This window comes from Caretta caretta, chromosome 3 (genome assembly GCF_965140235.1).
Source record: "Caretta caretta isolate rCarCar2 chromosome 3, rCarCar1.hap1, whole genome shotgun sequence".
Classification (NCBI taxonomy): Eukaryota; Metazoa; Chordata; order Testudines; family Cheloniidae; genus Caretta; species Caretta caretta.
The window spans coordinates 121,205,464-121,223,807 of record NC_134208.1 but is presented as its reverse complement, the minus strand read 5'-3'; the positions used below and the strand labels follow the sequence as shown (position 1 = coordinate 121,223,807).

The following is an 18,344-nucleotide window of genomic DNA, read 5'->3' as shown; positions in this document are numbered from 1 at the left end:
CAGTAGTTGTGGGCTCACTAGTAATGGAGTATGAGGGGGGGAAAGGAAGTCTGAGAAGCAGGAAGAAGTAGACTGAAGATTAAAGAAGAATAAAGTTTAAAAGGAAATGGGTCCTCTTTGTGTGTGTCTCATTTTGCTGGATTCTAAAAAATGAAGCACAGGCCCAAAGTGCGGCAAGGTGAAATAAGAGGAAGTTTGAAATGAAGGATTCTGTGTCAATGACTTAGGCTCTTAGTCTTGGGTTCATTTCTCTGAATTTCTAATATAAATTGTAAGACCTAATAATATTAGGGTTGCAACAGGACCTTAGGGGATGGAGAGTAAGTCTGGATCTAAAATGACAGTTGAGATGTAGCATTAATGGGAACTGTTTGAGGTTCCTGTTAGGACTGCAGAGGAAAAGAACGCATTTCTCTTTGCTGTGTTAATGTGTGCCATCACCCAGAAAACAAGGAGTGTCACATGAGATATTACATGAGTGAAACTACCTTTCTTTATTTCTTGAATGACTGGTTTCGCTGTGTAACCATGGTCACAGAAACAGGTTTTTCGAGCTGCATAACCAGGCAATATGTAGCCTTGACCTCTGAAAGAGAATTATGTAGAAAAACTTACAAAACAAAATAAATGTTAGGTCACATTATTTATTTTATTCAACTTTTTTGCTACTATGTAATTGGATCTTCCGAGCAGATAATGTCAGGACTAGGAAAAACAGTGGTGTACATAAATCAGGACTGGATGCACTGGCAGAGTTTTGGGATTGGGATGGGGGAGGTTGGGGAAAATTTTGCAAATGTTTTGTTTGCTGTTGAGTAAGGTATTACTACTGATTAAATACAGGAGTCTTTGCTATGTCGGTACCTATATTTAAGGGTGAATACCAGTCACCCCAAACTTGATTTCTACTACAGTATTTAAAATGTGGGGTGGGGGAGAGGGAAGACTATCATTATAACGTACTACATCTGGAATTTATTCAACAAGGTATCCGTGCCACCTCAAGTATACTGTATTACTACATGCTGGTGTTAGATTTCTTACTTAATTTAATATGGAGGAGACAGGAGCAGTTATTGCCAAAAACCTAGGCAAGCAGATTACTCTGTCTGTACAGACGCACAGGCACACAGAATAAAGGTTAAGAAATGCTAAATTTTAATAGGTGTTCATTTTACTTTTGCACTGGTTTAAAGGCTGGTGCTGGGAAGAAGGCGTGGGCCCAGTGTTTCTACCATTTGATACAAGACTTGGACAAATTTGCCTTAAATTGCAAGCTCTTGTTTCTCTGGGCCTCTTTTCCTTTCCTTCCCTCCCCTATGTATAGTGCTTATAATCTTGAAGAAACTCCAGTTATTAGAAGTAATAACCTGGAGTTGTTAAAACATTAAATATTTCTAGTACACTAAAGAGGTTTTTAAATGTTTGTTAGAAATTCCTTTGTCATTGAAACTGTTTGCCATCTTAATGATGGATTACTGCATGCACAGCTCCCCCACCCCACCCCCCAATGCAGTGTGCTATAGAACTTGTAAGAATCTGCTGTTCTTTGTGAGCAAGCACTGGAATTCTGCAAGCTTAATTTCTTCACTTCCACTTTGCTTCATTAAATTTATCAAGATGCAATCTGCCTATTCTATGTTTTAACTGAAACAGAGAAATTAAACTCGTGCTTGTCACTTCATCTAGGTAAGGAGAATTTTACACTGGCCCTTTCTTGTAAAGGGATGCTGTCTGAGCAGATTTTTGGCTCAAAATTTAGACTGCAAAAATAACTTTTTAAAATACTAATGAAAACTGGTTTTTAAAAATAACTGCACGTGCCCCAACAGTGTCTGAACACAGATGCTGCAGTATTGGGCAGGTATATGAGAACCTAAAAATGAAATGGACTAGAAAACAATTAGACTTAGTAATTTCTCTTTTGATTTATCTCTTATTTTTCCAAGCTCAGAAATTCAAAAAGTATTTGGCATAAATAGTGAAAAGTTAAGATATGGACTTGTAATTTTTTCGTTTTAATAATCTGAGGTCTTTGTATTACTGAGAGGAATTCTTGTTTGTTTTAAAATAGACTTTTAGCCTACCAGTTTGTGCTTTAACTGCAGGTATGTTTTCCAGTAGCAAAGAACTGGATAAGACTGTTTAGCATATGAGCGAGCCCATGGTTTAAAGTTCTGCTGTATGACTTTTGGGCAAAGTCCCTTGTGCAGGTTTCATGCAAGAACAAAACACCTCTTTGTCTCCAGTCTCACCAATAATCTGGGGGAGGGGAAGAAATATAAAAGAGGTGTCTGCTTCCCTTAACTGTCTCTAATAAGCAAGTGGCTGAGTCCCATGATCATATTCTTAAAGAAGATTTTCTGGGGCCTAAATCCATAGCATGCTTAAGTGCTGTCCTGAATAGGGATTGCAGAACATGGGCCTTAAAAGACAAAAATATGTTCCATTGTATATTTTATTAGTCAGAAAATAGATGTAAACTTCGGAGTCTGTATCATTCCAGACAGTGTTTGTTAATAGTTTTGGAAGGGCCCTATATACTTCAGTGCAAGAAAAAAAAAAGGGGGGATTGTGGGGTTTTTTGTGTGTGGTTTTTTTTTTTTTAAGCCAAGATTTTCAAAAACTGGTGCCTGAATTAAGGCTCCTAAATCCATAGTTAGATACCTTAAAAAAAGGGGCCTGACATTCAAAAGTGCTGAGAATGTAACAGATCTTGCAGTAGTCAAATGGAGCTGTGGGGACTGAGCACTTCTGAAATTCAAGCGCGCACACTCTTGCATTTAATGGCCACAATGTCACTAGGTTGGTTACATTGAATTAGGAAAGGGAGAGCCGCTGAGTTCAATAAGGGATGTTGAGGGACATATCTTCCTGTAGGCAGAAGAAAATGTTTTTCTCATGTTTTATTTAGTATTTCAAGTTGTCTAGTCTGTTTTAGAGCATGTGGCTCAGGCCCCTCCACCCCTTCCCCCCGCAGAGGAGTGAAGTAATGACGCATTGTATCAAATTCTGGAAAGAAGATCAATTAACCACACATCTTGTTGTTGTTTTGTTTGTAACTTGGCTTCTTTTAAAACCTGTCTTTGTTTTCAGATTGACCCCAAAGATTGGCTTCCCCTGGAGTGAAATCAGAAACATCTCTTTCAATGACAAAAAGTTTGTTATAAAACCTATTGACAAGAAGGCACCTGTAAGTACATTTAGAATGAACTCTTGCATATCAAGTTTAGATTGTTAAATACTTTTCATCTCCACGCCACAAAATACAGTTTTTGTACTCCTTATAAAACCTCTCATTGCATCAGAAACAGTATATGCTACTACAGAGTAGTCCTCAAATATTTCTTCCTATAACTAAGGCTGCAGTTCTGTCACAGAAGTTGTGGAAGTCACAGATTCCATGACAGTCTACGACCTCCGTGACTTCTGCAGCAGCCAATGCGGCTGACCCCAGTGCCAGCTGCTCGGGCAGCTCTAGGCAGCGCTGGCCCCAGGGAGTACCCACGCAGTCGCTGACGGAACTGTTCATCTTAGCAAAGAGATGACTAAGGGGGAATATGATAAAGGTCTATAAAAATCATAAATGGTGTGGAGCAGGTAAATAGGGAGGTGTGTTTTACCCTTCATGAAACACAAGAACCAGGGGTCACCCAATTGCATTAATAGGCCACTGGTTTAAAACTAACATAAGGAAGTACTTTTTCACACAATGCACAATCGACCTGTGGAACTTGTTGCCAGGGGATGTTATGATGTCTAAAAGTATAACTGGGTTCAAAAAAGAATTAGATAAATTCATGGAGGCTAGGTCCATCAATGGCTATTAGCCAAGTTGGTCAGGGGTGCAACGCCATACTCTGTCCCTAAACTGTTGACTGCCAGAAGCTGGGACTGGACAATGGGATGGATCACTCTAACTGCCCTGTTCTGTTCATTCCCTCTGAAGCATCTGGCACTGGCTGCTGTCAGAAGACAGTCTACTGGGCTAGATGGATCTTTGGTCTGACCCAGTATGACCGTCCTTATGGCCCTAAGGAGTTGGAGTGCAAAACAGCACTTCAGAATTATAGAAACATCCTTGTCTTGCTATACCCCACATACCACCACCCAAACACTCGCCACTGCCCCACCAAAAAAATATTCTCTACAATTCTATCTCACGCTCATATCTGAGGTACTTCCAAAGGTGATGTCTAAGTTACCTCTTCATAGACAAATAACTTTTGAGTCATTTTAAAAAAAAAAAAAAAATTATCCCAGGGCTTCTCTCTTCTCAGAACACCTGGAGTTGCTGGATAATTGTTTTTATACTAAAGGCTTCTTGTGATGCTCTCTAAAACTGAACATACATAGCATTCTTACTGAGGGTTTCAGGAGCACGTCACTCCAAAAGTGCATATCACACACTAGATTGTTGCATATTTTGACATCTGAAACTTCACAATTTTTTGGAGACAGATTAGGGGGCAACTCGCATTGCAATTCTGATTCCAAGAAAGGAACAGAATCTCTTAAATGAGCTTCTAGACTTATTAGGGTAGGGAGAAGCAAGGACATGGATACCTGAAAAGAGGTAATTTTAAATATAGTACTTGTGTATTTAAAATAAGCACGTTTTCCCAGGTAACTGTAGCGAATTGACTAATATCGCTATCAGTTATCAAACCATGAAGAATGGAATAACAGGAATAGGTGAGGCTTATTCTGACAGTCCTGTCTGCTGTTGGAAAAGCAGGAGAAAAGGACATTGAGAAAAGGGCATGCTCTTGCAGTAGCTCATCTATTAACATAAGGCTTGGGGAAAATGCAGCTTTTAGAAACAGTCAGTTTGGTTTTGGTAGGGCTTTTTGAGAAAATAATTGTGGCTCTGGAGTTAAAAGCAAATGACTCAAGAAACTTTAAATAATGAACAGCAGAATATTGAAAAAGTGTCGGTGTGAAATCCATCCTTTTCTTAGAAACAAATCTGTTTTATAATGTAATTCATGGCAACCACCAAAACAGTGCCCCGCTGTAAAGGTTCACCTCCCTGTTCATGCTGGACTTCTCAGTAGGAAAGCCCCTTTATGATCGCAGCCATACTTCACGCTGAGTACAAAATGTTAATCTCCTGTTTGTGATTCATGGACACAGCTTTCCACCCACTCTCCAATTGCAAATCTGAATGCATTTAAAATGGAAACTTGCAGGAGACTAATACAGTAAAGCTGTTACTATTGAAAACACCTATTATGTCTGTTCCATTCAGTTTCGAGTGCCTTGTATGCTCTAGATGCTTCTTGTATTCAAACTTTGCTACAAAAAAGAGAAGAAGAGGTCTTGTTTTTTCTGGACACATGTTTTGAGCTTCCAAGGACAAACGTTAAAAACAAACCAACAGAAATAACAACCCAGCCCTTGGTACCTACCTGAAGAATCCCCAAAGTAAAAATAGGATTGCCATTTTTTCTCTTTATATTGACAAGGCTTTAAGTTTACTTGGAGCAGAGTCTCACTCCTGAGTTACTTAGTTCTGTGGAGTTTCTTTGAGTCCATGTGCCATGGATACTGAATAGAGATGGAAGATTTTGCTGGGGGTATCAAAATACCAAGTGAGAATGCATATCTTCATCTCAAGCCAGGGTAGGGTGGGACTGAGCTCTTCTGTGCCTCTGATTATAATGTTCACTGCAAAACTCCTGTGTTCTTACATGAATTCATTTTCCCTTACTTACAAGGCTATAGATGACAAATGTGACTACCATCCATGACTTTAGTATTTACCTTCTTGGAGTTAGACATTGCTTAGAGATGGAGGCCATACCTGCATACAATACACATAGCTGTTCACCTTTTTTTAAACGTTTGCCATAAGTGAAAGCATAATGAATAACTTACAGCTGTAGACAATATCAGGCATGCCAAAGACATTGTGATCTGAATAGTCAGAAAAACCAAACAGACCACCTTGGTTGACTGCAAGGTGTGTATCCTTCAGAGTTTCTATGTGAATAAAACTTATCCTTGCCAGTTCTCGCTAAATTTGGAGTTAGGAGCATTTTTCATTATTTCTAGAGTCACTTCCAGTTTTATTAGTCATAGGTCCAAAATACCTTCTGAACTGCAGGTGTAATTGAAATGTTTGGAGCGGCAGTCATTGATGTCACAGACCCAGCCTCTGTAAATGCACAGCTCTGACTCTTCTTGTGTAAATTCTGTTTCATATGAACTATGAGGCACTCCACAGGAGGGTATTTCTAAGGGATTAGTCCATTTCTCAGGTGACTTGTCATTCAAATACTTGTCATTTTATCTGTTGATCTGTCTTATCACCCTATGGAAAGCATTCTGTAATAGCAGAAATGCAATGCTTTATTTATTGAATAATCAGTGTTTCTTGAGTTCAAAGCCCTACTGAATCTATAATTGTTCATATTAAAAAGCTATCTGGCCCAGTAACAGATGAAAAATTCTATGGCTTTGGGCATAGCCTTACTGAAGAACTTACTTTTGGAGGGTCCAACTGTTACCTACAGGGAGAATGAGTTTTGTTCTAATAAATGGATTGTTGGTTGATTTTGGATTTTGTGCAATTTTTGTTAACTCAGAAACTTTTCCCTGTTCTTTAACTCTGTTGGTCATCAGTGCTGCATGTAACCCAATACCCAAAGCATTACTCATGTGGTGTTGGTAGCTGGGGAGGGTGATAGAATAGTTCACTAATGCTCAACTAGAGCACTGATCACAGCGCAAATCTTCTTAAAAATGTCACCAAGAGACAAAGATGACAATGCAGATGTCATGAATGCAGAAATCTTGCTCCTATTAAAAACTCCCAAAGTTATTTTTGGCTCAGTAGCAAAAGGAGTGAGGAGTCTCCCATCTTCATTCTAGAGGAAGGAATTAAGGTGTTTCTCCTCTCCTTTCCCCCATCATCTAGGAGGAAGGGCAGCATGAATGCTTGATGGTGGCAGTCCCTCAGTGGCCTCTTCAGAAGTGGCTATGGACAGTCATTTGTCAAAGTGATGGTTCCATTAGTGTGTAGCTACACTCATCCGTGTTCTATATTTTGCACCTATGTAGAGATACCACTGCTGGGACTCCCAACAAATATTGATACAACTATTGTGGCTGGACTCTCCAGTACTGGAGACTTTCTGTGACATAGTAATGTTTGTAGGTATGCGACCCCCTGAAAAGTATCTCATGGTACAATTGGCTGAGAGTGCTGACAATTTTTCATCTTTGTCTGAAGAAAGAGATACTAGCAGGGTCTAAGACACTGAATTAGAGGGATCAGTGATCTGACCTATGACTGTAAATCCCTGCAGTATTTTTTAATATTAATCATATACTATTACATTTCAGGTCTCCTTAGGTTTTATTTCCATTCATAAGACCTCCTTGCCCACTTTGTATACAAACGAATAACACAGTAACCACACACTGTCATGTCTTGTGTAATAAATAGAGGTGGGTGGGTTACATGGCTGCTTAGGTATCCTCCCAAAAAATCTGATGGTCTTTCCAAGTGTTTCAAACCTCAGGAAACCCCTTCTGTACTACCGCCACTCTTGAATCAAGGTATTTATGGGAGTGTTGTTAGTCACTGGGAATACATAATTGAAAATGCAGCTGCTATTAATATATGAATGCCTGTGCATGTCTTTGGATTGCAGGAGGATAGTGGCCATGTGATTGCTCTGCCTACAATAAGTTAGAAGTGCTTTATCTCCTTCCATAGGAAACCATTGCCTCATGGACTGAATTCCATTGTTCTGCGTCTCTTCCATAGGACTTTGTGTTTTATGCACCTCGTCTAAGAATTAACAAGAGGATCCTGCAGCTGTGCATGGGCAACCATGAGCTGTACATGCGCCGCAGGAAGCCTGACACCATTGAGGTCCAGCAGATGAAAGCTCAGGCCCGTGAGGAGAAACACCAGAAACAGCTGGAAAGGTGAGCTGAGCTTGAGAGAGGAGGGTGAGAGCTCGGGAGAAATGTGGGTGACTGAATGGAAGCAAATTGGCAGGATTAAGCATTTTAGTTGTGATGACAGCTGAACTGGAGCCAATAGGGTGGGGTTGCACCAAAGCAGGTGAACCATTCAGACCCTGAGGGCTACTGCCCTCATCCCACCTTAGCCAGAGGGGAGGATTCAGGGCCAGATACTAACTTAGAGGGGGTATTGACTAAAGAGAGAAGAAACAATTCAAAAGAACATAGGAATTGCCAGACACTCTCAGACCTGAAGTCCACATGCCAGTATCCTATCTGACAGCGGTCAGTACCAGACGCTTGTGAGGAAAGTACAAGAAACTACATAGTGGGCAGTTAGAGAATAACCTACCCATAGAGAAATTTCCTCCTAACCGCATTTGTTGGCTTCTTCCCTGGAGCATGAGTATTTATATCCCTTCAAGTCTTTGTGATCTAACGTAACTGTAGGTATTCTTCTTATCCACATGGATTTCTAATCCCTTCCTCGAATTCTGCTTAAATCTTGGCCTCAATGGTCACTAGAGGCAGATAGGTCTGCCAGTTGATTGTCTTGTAGGAAAAGTGTTCCCTTCTGTCAGTTTTTAATTTGCTGCTGCTGTCTTTCATCTTATATTATGAGATGATAAATAGGAACATGTGATTTGACTATGGCTATTGTTACTTTGTATACTTCTAGCAGGTCTTTTGTTTAACTCCAGTACCATTTAGTGTAGAGCAATCTTCTCAATGGTTCTCCGTCTGAAAGTATTTACATGCCTCTAATCATTTTTAGAGAGGCATGGTAGGAGAGAGAATCTCTTATTGGACCATCTTCTGTTGGTGAAACAAGCCTTCGAACTTACCCAGAGCTCTTCTTCAGGTCCTCGAAAACTTGTGTGTCTCACCAATAGAAGTTGGGCCAATAAAAGAGATTACCCCACCCACCTGGTGTCTCTAATGTCCTGAGACTGACATGGGTACGACTATACTGCATCTGTCTGTGAATCCTTCTTTTTGCAGTGGGGTGTCCAACACTCAACACAGTGCTCTTGGGTAGGATGTAGCATTGACTTGGAAAAGAGAGACGGAAAGTATAGAACTTATCCCATTCCTTAGTAGTAGTGGTAGTATTACCCAGAGTATCTAAGAGACCTGGTTATGGCCCAGGACCCATTGTGCTAGGTGCTGTACAAACACAGAACAAAGACAGTCCCCACCCCCAAGGACCCCCTAACATAGTTTTTGACTGCCATTAAACACTGAGCAGAGGTTTTCACTGAGCTTTCTACAGAGATGCCCAGGCCTCCTGCAGCATGGATGCAGTTCAGTGGAGCAAGCAAACTCCTACCTTCCTATGTTCTAAACTTAAGTTATTTCTCTCTAACAGGCAACAGTTAGAAAGTGAAAAGAAGAAGAGAGAGACGATTGAAAAAGAGAAGGAGCAGATGTTGAGGGAGAAAGAGGAGCTGATGTTGAGACTGCAAGAGTATGAAATAAAGACCAAGAAGGCCGAGAAAGGTAAAGGGCTTGCACTGGTCAGCAGGCAGGGTCCGGGTGATTCCACCACACTGGGCTTTGCCCTTCTACTTTGCAAAGCAGTGATGTGGCTTGACAGCTGCCCTTATCCTAAACACTACCATCTTGTGACACTTAGATCTGCTGCACAAAACAGACTTCTACCAGTGTGTCTGTGCGCATGTATAAATATAGGGACAGCGAAATCCTTCCTTTTCAGTGTAGTGATCACCAGCTATTGTATAGAGAAAGTAGATGTCAAGTGACCTTTATTTTTTTGTCTGGGAACTGAGGTTCAAAACTGAATGTTCGCTTTCCCATACGAGGAAGGTGTAGTATGGCCACTTCCATCAGTGACTGACTCAAACATTTCTCACTCAAGTAGCTTTTAATGGTCACTCCTGTAACTCCCCTGCCAGGACACCTGATGCTTCGTTAACAAGACATCAGTGAAATTGGAGTCTGTCTCTTCCCTACCTCCAATGTGTAGAGAAATATGGAGGACCAGAAGCAGCAACATCCAGTCCTACTCCATAAATAGGTATTCTAAGACTTTGGAGTTGCCATCTTTTCCTCAATATAGAGTAAACCCCACAATTAGACTCTCGTTACCTACATTCTGTAAAGGGAATATTACCTAGAACATAAGCTACGGACCTCTTGCATATGATGTGTCAGGTAACTGCATTTAGACTTGTTCAGAAACCAAGTTGGAGTTTGTGGATAGAAAACTGGAATGAAGTATTTCTTAGTCTTGCTCCCATGAGCATTTGCACCAGTGTGCAAAACCCCTTTTGTAAAGTGGTTAGTTAAACCCACTGACTTACTGCTTTCCTCTTCCTTTACAGAGCTCTCAGATCAGATCCAAAAAGCCATGCAGCTTGAGGAGGAGAGGAGGCGAGCAGAGAAGGAAGCTGAACGTCTGGAGGCTGAGCGCTTGGCTGCTCTCCAAGCCAAGGAAGAGCTGGAGAAGCAAACTGTTGACCAGATGAAGAGCCAGGAACAGTTGGTAGGAACCATAGGCTTTTTGAGTCTTAGCATATAAAGCCTTGAGTCGTATATTTCAGTTAATGTAGGCTCACTACTGCATATTTTTAAATGAAGTCTTGGATACAAGGAAATGATCCATTAGGCCAGAGGACGCACTGCAGTAGCATAATCATGGAATCGGTCTTTGACTGGGAAACTTTTCAAATGATATACCAAATAAGTGCAAATTGCCCATAACTTAATGGAGTCTTTATCACAGTGGAGGAATCTATTCACAAAATCATGTAACATTTGTGTCATGTTTCTTATTCAGAAAAGCATTATTGAAAAAGCTCCAAATATAATTCTAGCCTTGCTATTCAATAGGCTACAGAACTTGCAGAATATACAGCCAAAATTGCTCTTCTGGAAGAGGCAAGGAAGCGTAAAGAGAGTGAGGTTGAAGAATGGCAACACAGGGTGAGTTTTTCTGCTTTCCTAAATTAGTACATTTTACTAATTCAAGTTTAAAGCTCTGGATCGATCTGCTTAGCTTTGTATAACACCACAAAAGAGAATCTTTACTAAAGTCCTAAGGGAAATGCTGAATTTATGAATGTGGCTATTAACTTCCAACCCAAAGTGCAATATGTAATTTCCCTCCTCCAACAAATCTGACTCTTCTCAAACCTCTAACCAGTGATCTATATAACAACTTAGAATGCAGTCTTAACTATAGAGTCATGATCGTAATGTATTTGGGCATCTTAGGAAACACATGTTCTTGTATGAAAGTGTTGAATGAAGGAGAGAGAAACGGACAAAGTAAGTGTAACAGCACTAATGTAGTGGTCCCAATAACTTTGTGCTATTGGAAAGTGCCTTCTTTTGGCCTTGACACAGGGGACTGAAGTATTCCTAATGGAATGCAGCAGAAGTGAGAGCAAATCTGGAAGATCCTTAAGTGTGTAGTTATATGTATGTGCCAACATAAATTAAACACTATATCTGGAAAACATTTCCTCATTCTTTGGTTTTCTATTTTGTCTTTGCTATTTTGCACTTCTAGGAAAACAACCCTGCAGCATTTTGTTCATGAATAATTATCGTGTAGAGGAAAATGTGTGTTCTTAACATTTTTCAAACACTGATTAGAGATCTGATAGCAATCCAAAAGTTTAGAGCTGGCTGGGGATACTCTGGATATTTCAGAACTTCAGTGAAAACTGCCAAAACTCTTAGCAACAGTTTTCCTTCTCTCTCCACCCCCCCCAACCCCAGCTACCTTTAAAGTTGAAGCTTGCCACAGTATTACAGTCCCCATTCTACATTTGCTGGAAGCTGAGTTCAGTTTTCCCACAAGACCGTAGCTAGTCCTGAGGAGGGAAGAACTGTTTAGCAAGCAAGAAGCCCAATTTCTTGCAATTTACACACCACTTTAAAGTTCCACAATTTAGGGATGTAATTTCTCATTTCTCATTGTATCGACTTCCCAACTAAACTGTTGGTCAGCCTTCTTTTTAATTGACAAGTAATATGTTATAAATATGGATTCCACATTCCCCTACAATACTAATTCTTCAGACATCATTATATGTCGGAGGAAGACTCTTGCTTAGTGAAATTATACTGGCCTCATCCACAATCCTAATCAAATTTTGTTTTGGTTTTTTTTTTTTTAATCTCACCACACAAGAGTATATTGAAAGCATTGTCTTCTGGTTTAGCAAATATCCAGCCACTCTAGCGCATCCCTTTCTTTCTGTCCCTTCCCCTTTGGGTGCTACAGTGTGTTCATTGAGCTGGGTTTAAATAAACTTCACATCTGCTTTTGTGCCCATTTTTTTGTTTCCACTTTTAAAGGCCAAGGAAGCCCAAGATGACCTAGTGAAGACAAAAGAAGAGCTACATTTGGTAATGACTGCCCCACCTCCACCGCCAGCCCCTGTCTATGAGCCAGTGAATTACCATGTCCATGATAACTTGCTTGATGAAGGAACAGAATATTCAGGCTACAGTGCAGAGTTCTCAAGTGAAGGCATCTTGGGTGATCGAAATGAAGAGAAACGCACTACTGAAGCAGTGAAGAATCAGCGTGTTCAGAGGCAGTTGATGGTAAGAAAACAAAATTATTGGGAGAAAACTTAAATCTAATGTTGCTGAAAATTGAGCCCTGTTTAAATGCACAGCTCTTCCAGAACGGTGTATGTAAAATATTAAAGGATCATCTATATGGAAACTTAGTGTACAGCAAGCAGGGTGTAAATCTGCAGCATGCTGTGAGGACCTGCTACTGTATACTAAAAGTTCATAGTGCACTTTGACCTACTGCTGGGAACCGTACTGTGCGCTGCAGAACTGTTTGTACATGGCAGCAGGGTCCACATGGCCGGTTAGCGTGCTGTAGGTTTACACCCTGGTTTTCCAGGCACTAAATCTCCATGTCGACAAGCCCTATAAGACGTCTTGAACATAAAGTTGCCTGTGCTTTAACATGATTGATTTTCTTGCAATACATATGGGCTTTGCTTATTAGTAGGGGTGCACTGACGCTTCTGGTTCTTTCAATTAGCTAGTGTTCACGGTCTGCACACTGTAATACTCAAATGTCCAGATCTCCAGTTCACCCATTTCCACCGTACTCTTCTGCATCCCAAGGATGTTGTCAAATGCCTCTAAAACATTATTAATCCTTGACTCTGTCAAACTCTCGTGAGATGCAAGGTCTTTCATGTGTGACTCAGATTTGTGACATTCTGTACTTAATATTGCAGACCCTGACAGATGAGCTGGCCCAGGCCAGGGATGAAAACAAGAGAACCCACAATGACATGATCCATACAGAGAACATGCGACAGGGACGTGACAAGTACAAGACGCTGAGGCAGATCCGACAGGGCAACACCAAGCAGAGAATCGATGAGTTTGAGGCTATGTAAGCGCACTTTACAGCCAAAAAGGCAAGACTATGGGAAAGGCAGAGCTTATCCTACAATCTGCCTTTTCTGAGGGGTCACTGTGTAACATCTAAATATCAAATGCTCTAAACCTAGAGAAGCTCCCACTGTCAGCTTATCCTCCAGTTTTTACTATTAAAATGTGGTGACTGCCCATTAAGTCTGTCAGCCAAGCAATTAACTCTGATAACTTTTGCTCATTCATATCCTAGTGCCAAAAGGCCTATAAGTCACATCCACTTTTTTTTCCCACGCAGGGTTTATTTTAATACTACATCTTTCTGTTCATAAAGATGATATGCTGTGATAGGTGGTACATCTGGATTCAGCAGTTTAAATAAAAACACAACGCTGTGGGTGAATTTTGTGCCATATATCTTTACACTCTTTAAGTACAGCACATAACCTGACTAATTCTACATTCTGCTTTGTCAGCAAAGACCTGCAGGCCCTTGTTTATAATTTTACAAAATGGTACCAGCAACCATCTGGGAATCTGTTATTTCTACGTACGATAAGTGTGAGGGGTCTTTTTTGTTGCTCTGTTCAATTGGAGAAATTCCTGCAGTGATCGCTCAGAAGAAATGCAGTATAGGAACACTCTTTGATACTCTCCTTGCATAGGTAGGCAAATATTCTTTCTGTTGGACTCATACTTGTTGATGTGTGTTATACTCCAGCTTAATTAATGATCAGCTGTAGTGTAGTATTTATATATAAATATAGTTGATAAATATGGATTGTGACACTAGTTTAAAAAGGGGAAAAGTTTTGCTCTGTATATTTTGTTACCTTTTTCAGATTTAGTATTAAAATAAATTGCATATGTAAAAACATTTGCCTAAACAAGATACTGTCTGCGCTACAGAAGGCGTGTAAAACTGATTACTTGCTATAAAACACTATCTGTAAAGTGATTTTTTTACTTCAAATAAAATTGTGATATGCACATAATTCAGTAAATACAACCTTACTGCACCTATTTTTTCTAACAAATTTTCTAATTTTTTAAAATATTTGATTTAATAATATTTCAGACTCCAACTATGAAGGGATTGTTTGTTTATATCCCCCTTGTATTCTGTCCATGAAAAGAGCATCTGTAGACTTCCTGTTACCCCCACCCCATCTTTGAAAATGTGTCCGTCTCAGTGTGTTGATTCAGTGCTGCTTTATACTCAACATTAAAGCTTTATACCAAGGGGGTGTGGGTTTTTTGCAACACGTGACTATGAATAAAAATCTGCAAGGTAACAAAGGATTTGAAGTTGTGTGTTTTGTGCTGCGTAGGGTGTTTAACCCCAGCGGAGCAGTGCTGCATGCACGTTAAAACTACAGTGCAGCTCTACATTTCTCACTTTGGAAATATGAACTCTTCTATATTTGCAGCTTCACAGTGAAATGTCCTGGGAGGGGGGGAAGAGAACACTTTCTCTTTTAGTGAGGGTGCAGGCAGAGGAAGACAACTGCTTGTTGCAGTAATGTGTGATTTTGGGGGGGAGGGGGTGTGAAAGGGATGAGACCTTTCAGATAGAGCATTCTCCCCACCCCAGAGAAGATGCATCCACCAGGAAACTGGTACTTTGCTTGATCTTAGACTGCGTCTACACTGGGAAACCTTCACACGCCAAGTTACCATTTGTTATAAGGTAGGCTTGCTTTCTGCAGTCAGACTTGCTGAGGCTGACTAACACAGCACTAAAGATGTCTTTACCCACAAAAGCCTCCCACTGGTACTTCCATGTCTTCATCTGAAAGTGGTGTCTGCCTTTGGTTACAGAATGTGCAAGGCTCTGGCCAAAAGGCTGACCTATGAGCTCTCCAGTGTGCTGCCACTCAATCAGGAGTGAGTTGTGAGGGGTGCCCCATTCGCTGAGAGCAAGAAAACTGCTGCATCACTAACAGTGTGCTCACTCCCCTCCTGCAGCTGCCTTCATCCAGCCTAGGGCAGCTTCTCAGCAGCCCCCAGAGCTTGGCTCTATGATAGAAGTGACCCTTTCTACAGCCTTCCTGAAGTGGCTCTACAGCTTTGAGCACTTCCCAGCCTCTGGAGCGAAGAGCTCTGTAGTTGAGGAGACAAAAGTAACTAGCAGCAACCTCCCCCCCACATTCCGAGAGCCTGGAGCAGGTGTTTCCAAACAGTGGTCCGTGGACCATCAGTATTCCACAGATCACTTGCTGGTAGTCATAGAATATCAGGGTTGGAAGGGACCCCAGAAGGTCATCTAGTCCAACCCCCTGCTCGAAGCAGGACCAATTCCCCGTTAAATCATCCCAGCCAGGGCTTTGTCAAGCCTGACCTTTAAAAACCTCTAAGGAAGGAGATTCTACCACCTCCCTAGGTAACGCATTCCAGTGTTTCACCACCCTCATAGTGAAAAAGTTTTTCCTAATATCCAATCTAAACCTCCCCCACTGCAACTTGAGACCATTACTCCTTGTTCTGTCATCTGCTACCATTGAGAACAGTCTAGAGCCATCCTCTTTAGAACCCCCTTTCAGGTAGTTGAAAGCAGCTATCAAATCCCCCCTCATTCTTCTCTTCTGCAGACTAAACAATCCCAGTTCCCTCAGCCTCCCCTCATAAGTCTGCAGAGAGCTGGCTGCCCACCAGCTAACTCTCATTAAAAGATGCTCATTAATAAATATGCTTTCCTTCTCCTTGTTAGCTACTGCTCTAATTGCCACACTATGGGGGGAAAAGCTAAGGATCTCTGCTCTAGAGTATTTGGTCTTGAGTCAGTCTCCCTCAACATGCATATCCCATTGTCCCTTCTGTATTAAGTGCCAAACTCTCTTGCAGTCCCAAGATATCAAAGTGACTAACATCTGAGGGGATACCTTATGCTTTCTCTCCCTCCTGCATTCTTCTTTTTTCTTTTAGTAACTGTACTGCAAACAACTTGCAAGCCAAAATCCATCCGTGCTTCAGGTGTCATGGTTTCCTAAGGGAATGTGAAGAAGTTTCACCTCTACTCAAACAGATGGGCTTCGACAACAGTTGTAACCATGTTAGTCTGTATCCGCAAGAACAATGAGGAGTCCGGTGGCACCTTAGGGGGTGGGTTTTTTACCCATGAAAGCTCATGCCCAAATAAATCCCTTAGTCTTTAAGGTGCCACTGGACTCCTCATTTTTAACCATAGTAACATTTCTGGCAACAAGTGCTGAAGCAACTCAGCAATTGTAGCTTCCCCTTTTGTAATACATACTACAATAATGCATCACTTAATCCCCAAAACACCGCCAGCTAGCTGCTGCTGATAAATGTCTTACCAGAGCTGCTCATGATGAAAAATCACTCATGGGATTTTTTTTAATTAAATGCTCCTGGAGTGTGACAGTTGAATATTTTATTAGTTTTGTAATGATTCTAATTACACAGTTCTGCTCTATGTATAGAAACAGGTGGCTTACTTGTAGAGAGCTCTTTTCAAAGGATGTTTCTTTCCAGAAGGCAGAAGTGACCAGGAAGCATGCCACGTTGCTTAACCTTGAGTATAATACTTTCTTCCATGTGTGAGCAGTTGGAAAGGATATGCTTGTCAAATGGGCGCTATTAGGATTTAAGTGTCCATATTTGAATGCAGCATAAGTGTAATATCTATCCAGATGTTTGGGCTGCTGAGTATTTTCTGCCACTGAAGTTTTGACTGGGGGTCTGAATCCCAGGTGCCAGATGGTTCTTCTACAGGAAAGTTGAAACAAAAGGGTAAGGCCAAGTGTACATGAACATTTCTGCCCCAACTAACTTATAATCTGTCTCCAACATTTCTTCTAATGCTTCGTGTCTCATTCTGTAACTCCATCCTTAGATACATGTGTCAAACTATTTAATTCAGTACAGTGAAGACACCATGTATTCTGCAGCAATCCTGATTTAAATTCTGCAGTAAGGACCCTGGTTTCTGCGGCACCCCACTGCTGCAGATTGGAGACTGCTCCATTTAAACAGAAGTATATTCATGTAAATATAGGAAATTAAAACCAGCACAGCCATGCTTGAGTTTATTACACAATTTTATTTTATTGTAACACTCCACTGTATCACAGAAACTGTTGGTGAAGAAGCTAGAATTTTTGTCAGGCAGGCAGGGCAGTGGCTGTCAACCTTTCCTGACTACTGTACCTCTTTCAGGAGTCTGTCTTGTATACCCCAAGTTTCACCTCACTTGAAAACTTGCTTACAAAATCAAAGATACTGTCACAGCACACTATTACTGAAAAATTGCTTACTTTCTCATTTTTACCATATAATTATTAACCAATTGGAATATAAATATAGTTTTTACATTTCAGTGTATACTATAGAGAGCAGTATAAACAAGTCATTGTCTGAAATTTGTTTGTACTGACTTTGCTAGTGCTGTTTATGTAGCCTGTTGTAAAAGCAGGCAAATAGCTAGATGACTTAATGTACCCTCTGGAAGACCTCTGTGTACCCCTGATTGAGCTTCTGGTACCCAGGAAGGCAGATTAGGACAAGTGCTCTACCTAGATGCTTCTGCTAAAATAATCAGCAGTGAAATAATGAAGTATGGACACGTACTGTCACTTATTTTCAAAGTCCCCCACTCAGAGAATGGAGCTGTTAACAGTTAGGAGAGATGAGGTTTGACTGTCAGCAGGCAATAAGGCATTGGCTTACACGCAGCTCATATTTTTAACCATGCAGTTTACAGATTAGTTTTAAAAGAAGAGGTGGATTCTGCCACGTACTCCGTGGCTAGAGAATTACATTGCACTGTCCTATTTCCAAGCAAAAGAATCTCTGGTCTCTTGTCTTAAAATCTACTTCAAAGCATGAGACCCTTTTGGTACAATTGCTCTGTGGGGTGCTCTGAGAGCAGGACTCCACTACACTCAGTGGCATGCTGGTGCTGTATTTGGTAACAATGGAAATACAGCAGCAGTTGAGTGGATTAACTGTTTTCCAGTTTG

General features: G+C 40.9%; 2 protein-coding genes across 9 annotated transcripts in view; one reads left to right on the top strand and one right to left on the bottom strand.

Moving 5' to 3' along the window:
• Positions 1–14,661, top strand: part of EZR (ezrin) — a 55,061-nt gene extending 40,400 nt beyond the window's left edge. For both annotated transcript variants that reach the window (XM_048844140.2, XM_048844141.2), the window contains exons 8-14: positions 3,097–3,193; positions 7,778–7,941; positions 9,350–9,480; positions 10,326–10,486; positions 10,834–10,926; positions 12,310–12,561; positions 13,221–14,661. In XM_048844140.2, the coding sequence (XP_048700097.1) occupies positions 3,097–3,193; positions 7,778–7,941; positions 9,350–9,480; positions 10,326–10,486; positions 10,834–10,926; positions 12,310–12,561; positions 13,221–13,385 (1,063 nt within the window). In that variant the 3' untranslated portion in view covers positions 13,386–14,661. The remainder of the gene's footprint in view (positions 1–3,096; positions 3,194–7,777; positions 7,942–9,349; positions 9,481–10,325; positions 10,487–10,833; positions 10,927–12,309; positions 12,562–13,220) is intronic.
• A 2,078-nt stretch (positions 14,662–16,739) lies between these two features.
• SYTL3 (synaptotagmin like 3) overlaps positions 16,740–18,344 on the bottom strand; it is a 71,462-nt gene continuing 69,857 nt past the window's right edge. For 6 of the 7 annotated variants that reach the window (XM_075126837.1, XM_075126840.1, XM_048844137.2 and 3 more), the window contains one exon: positions 16,740–17,091. In XM_075126837.1, the coding sequence (XP_074982938.1) occupies positions 16,970–17,091 (122 nt within the window). In that variant the 3' untranslated portion in view covers positions 16,740–16,969. The remainder of the gene's footprint in view (positions 17,092–18,344) is intronic. The other variant, XR_012667702.1, reaches the window with a different exon arrangement.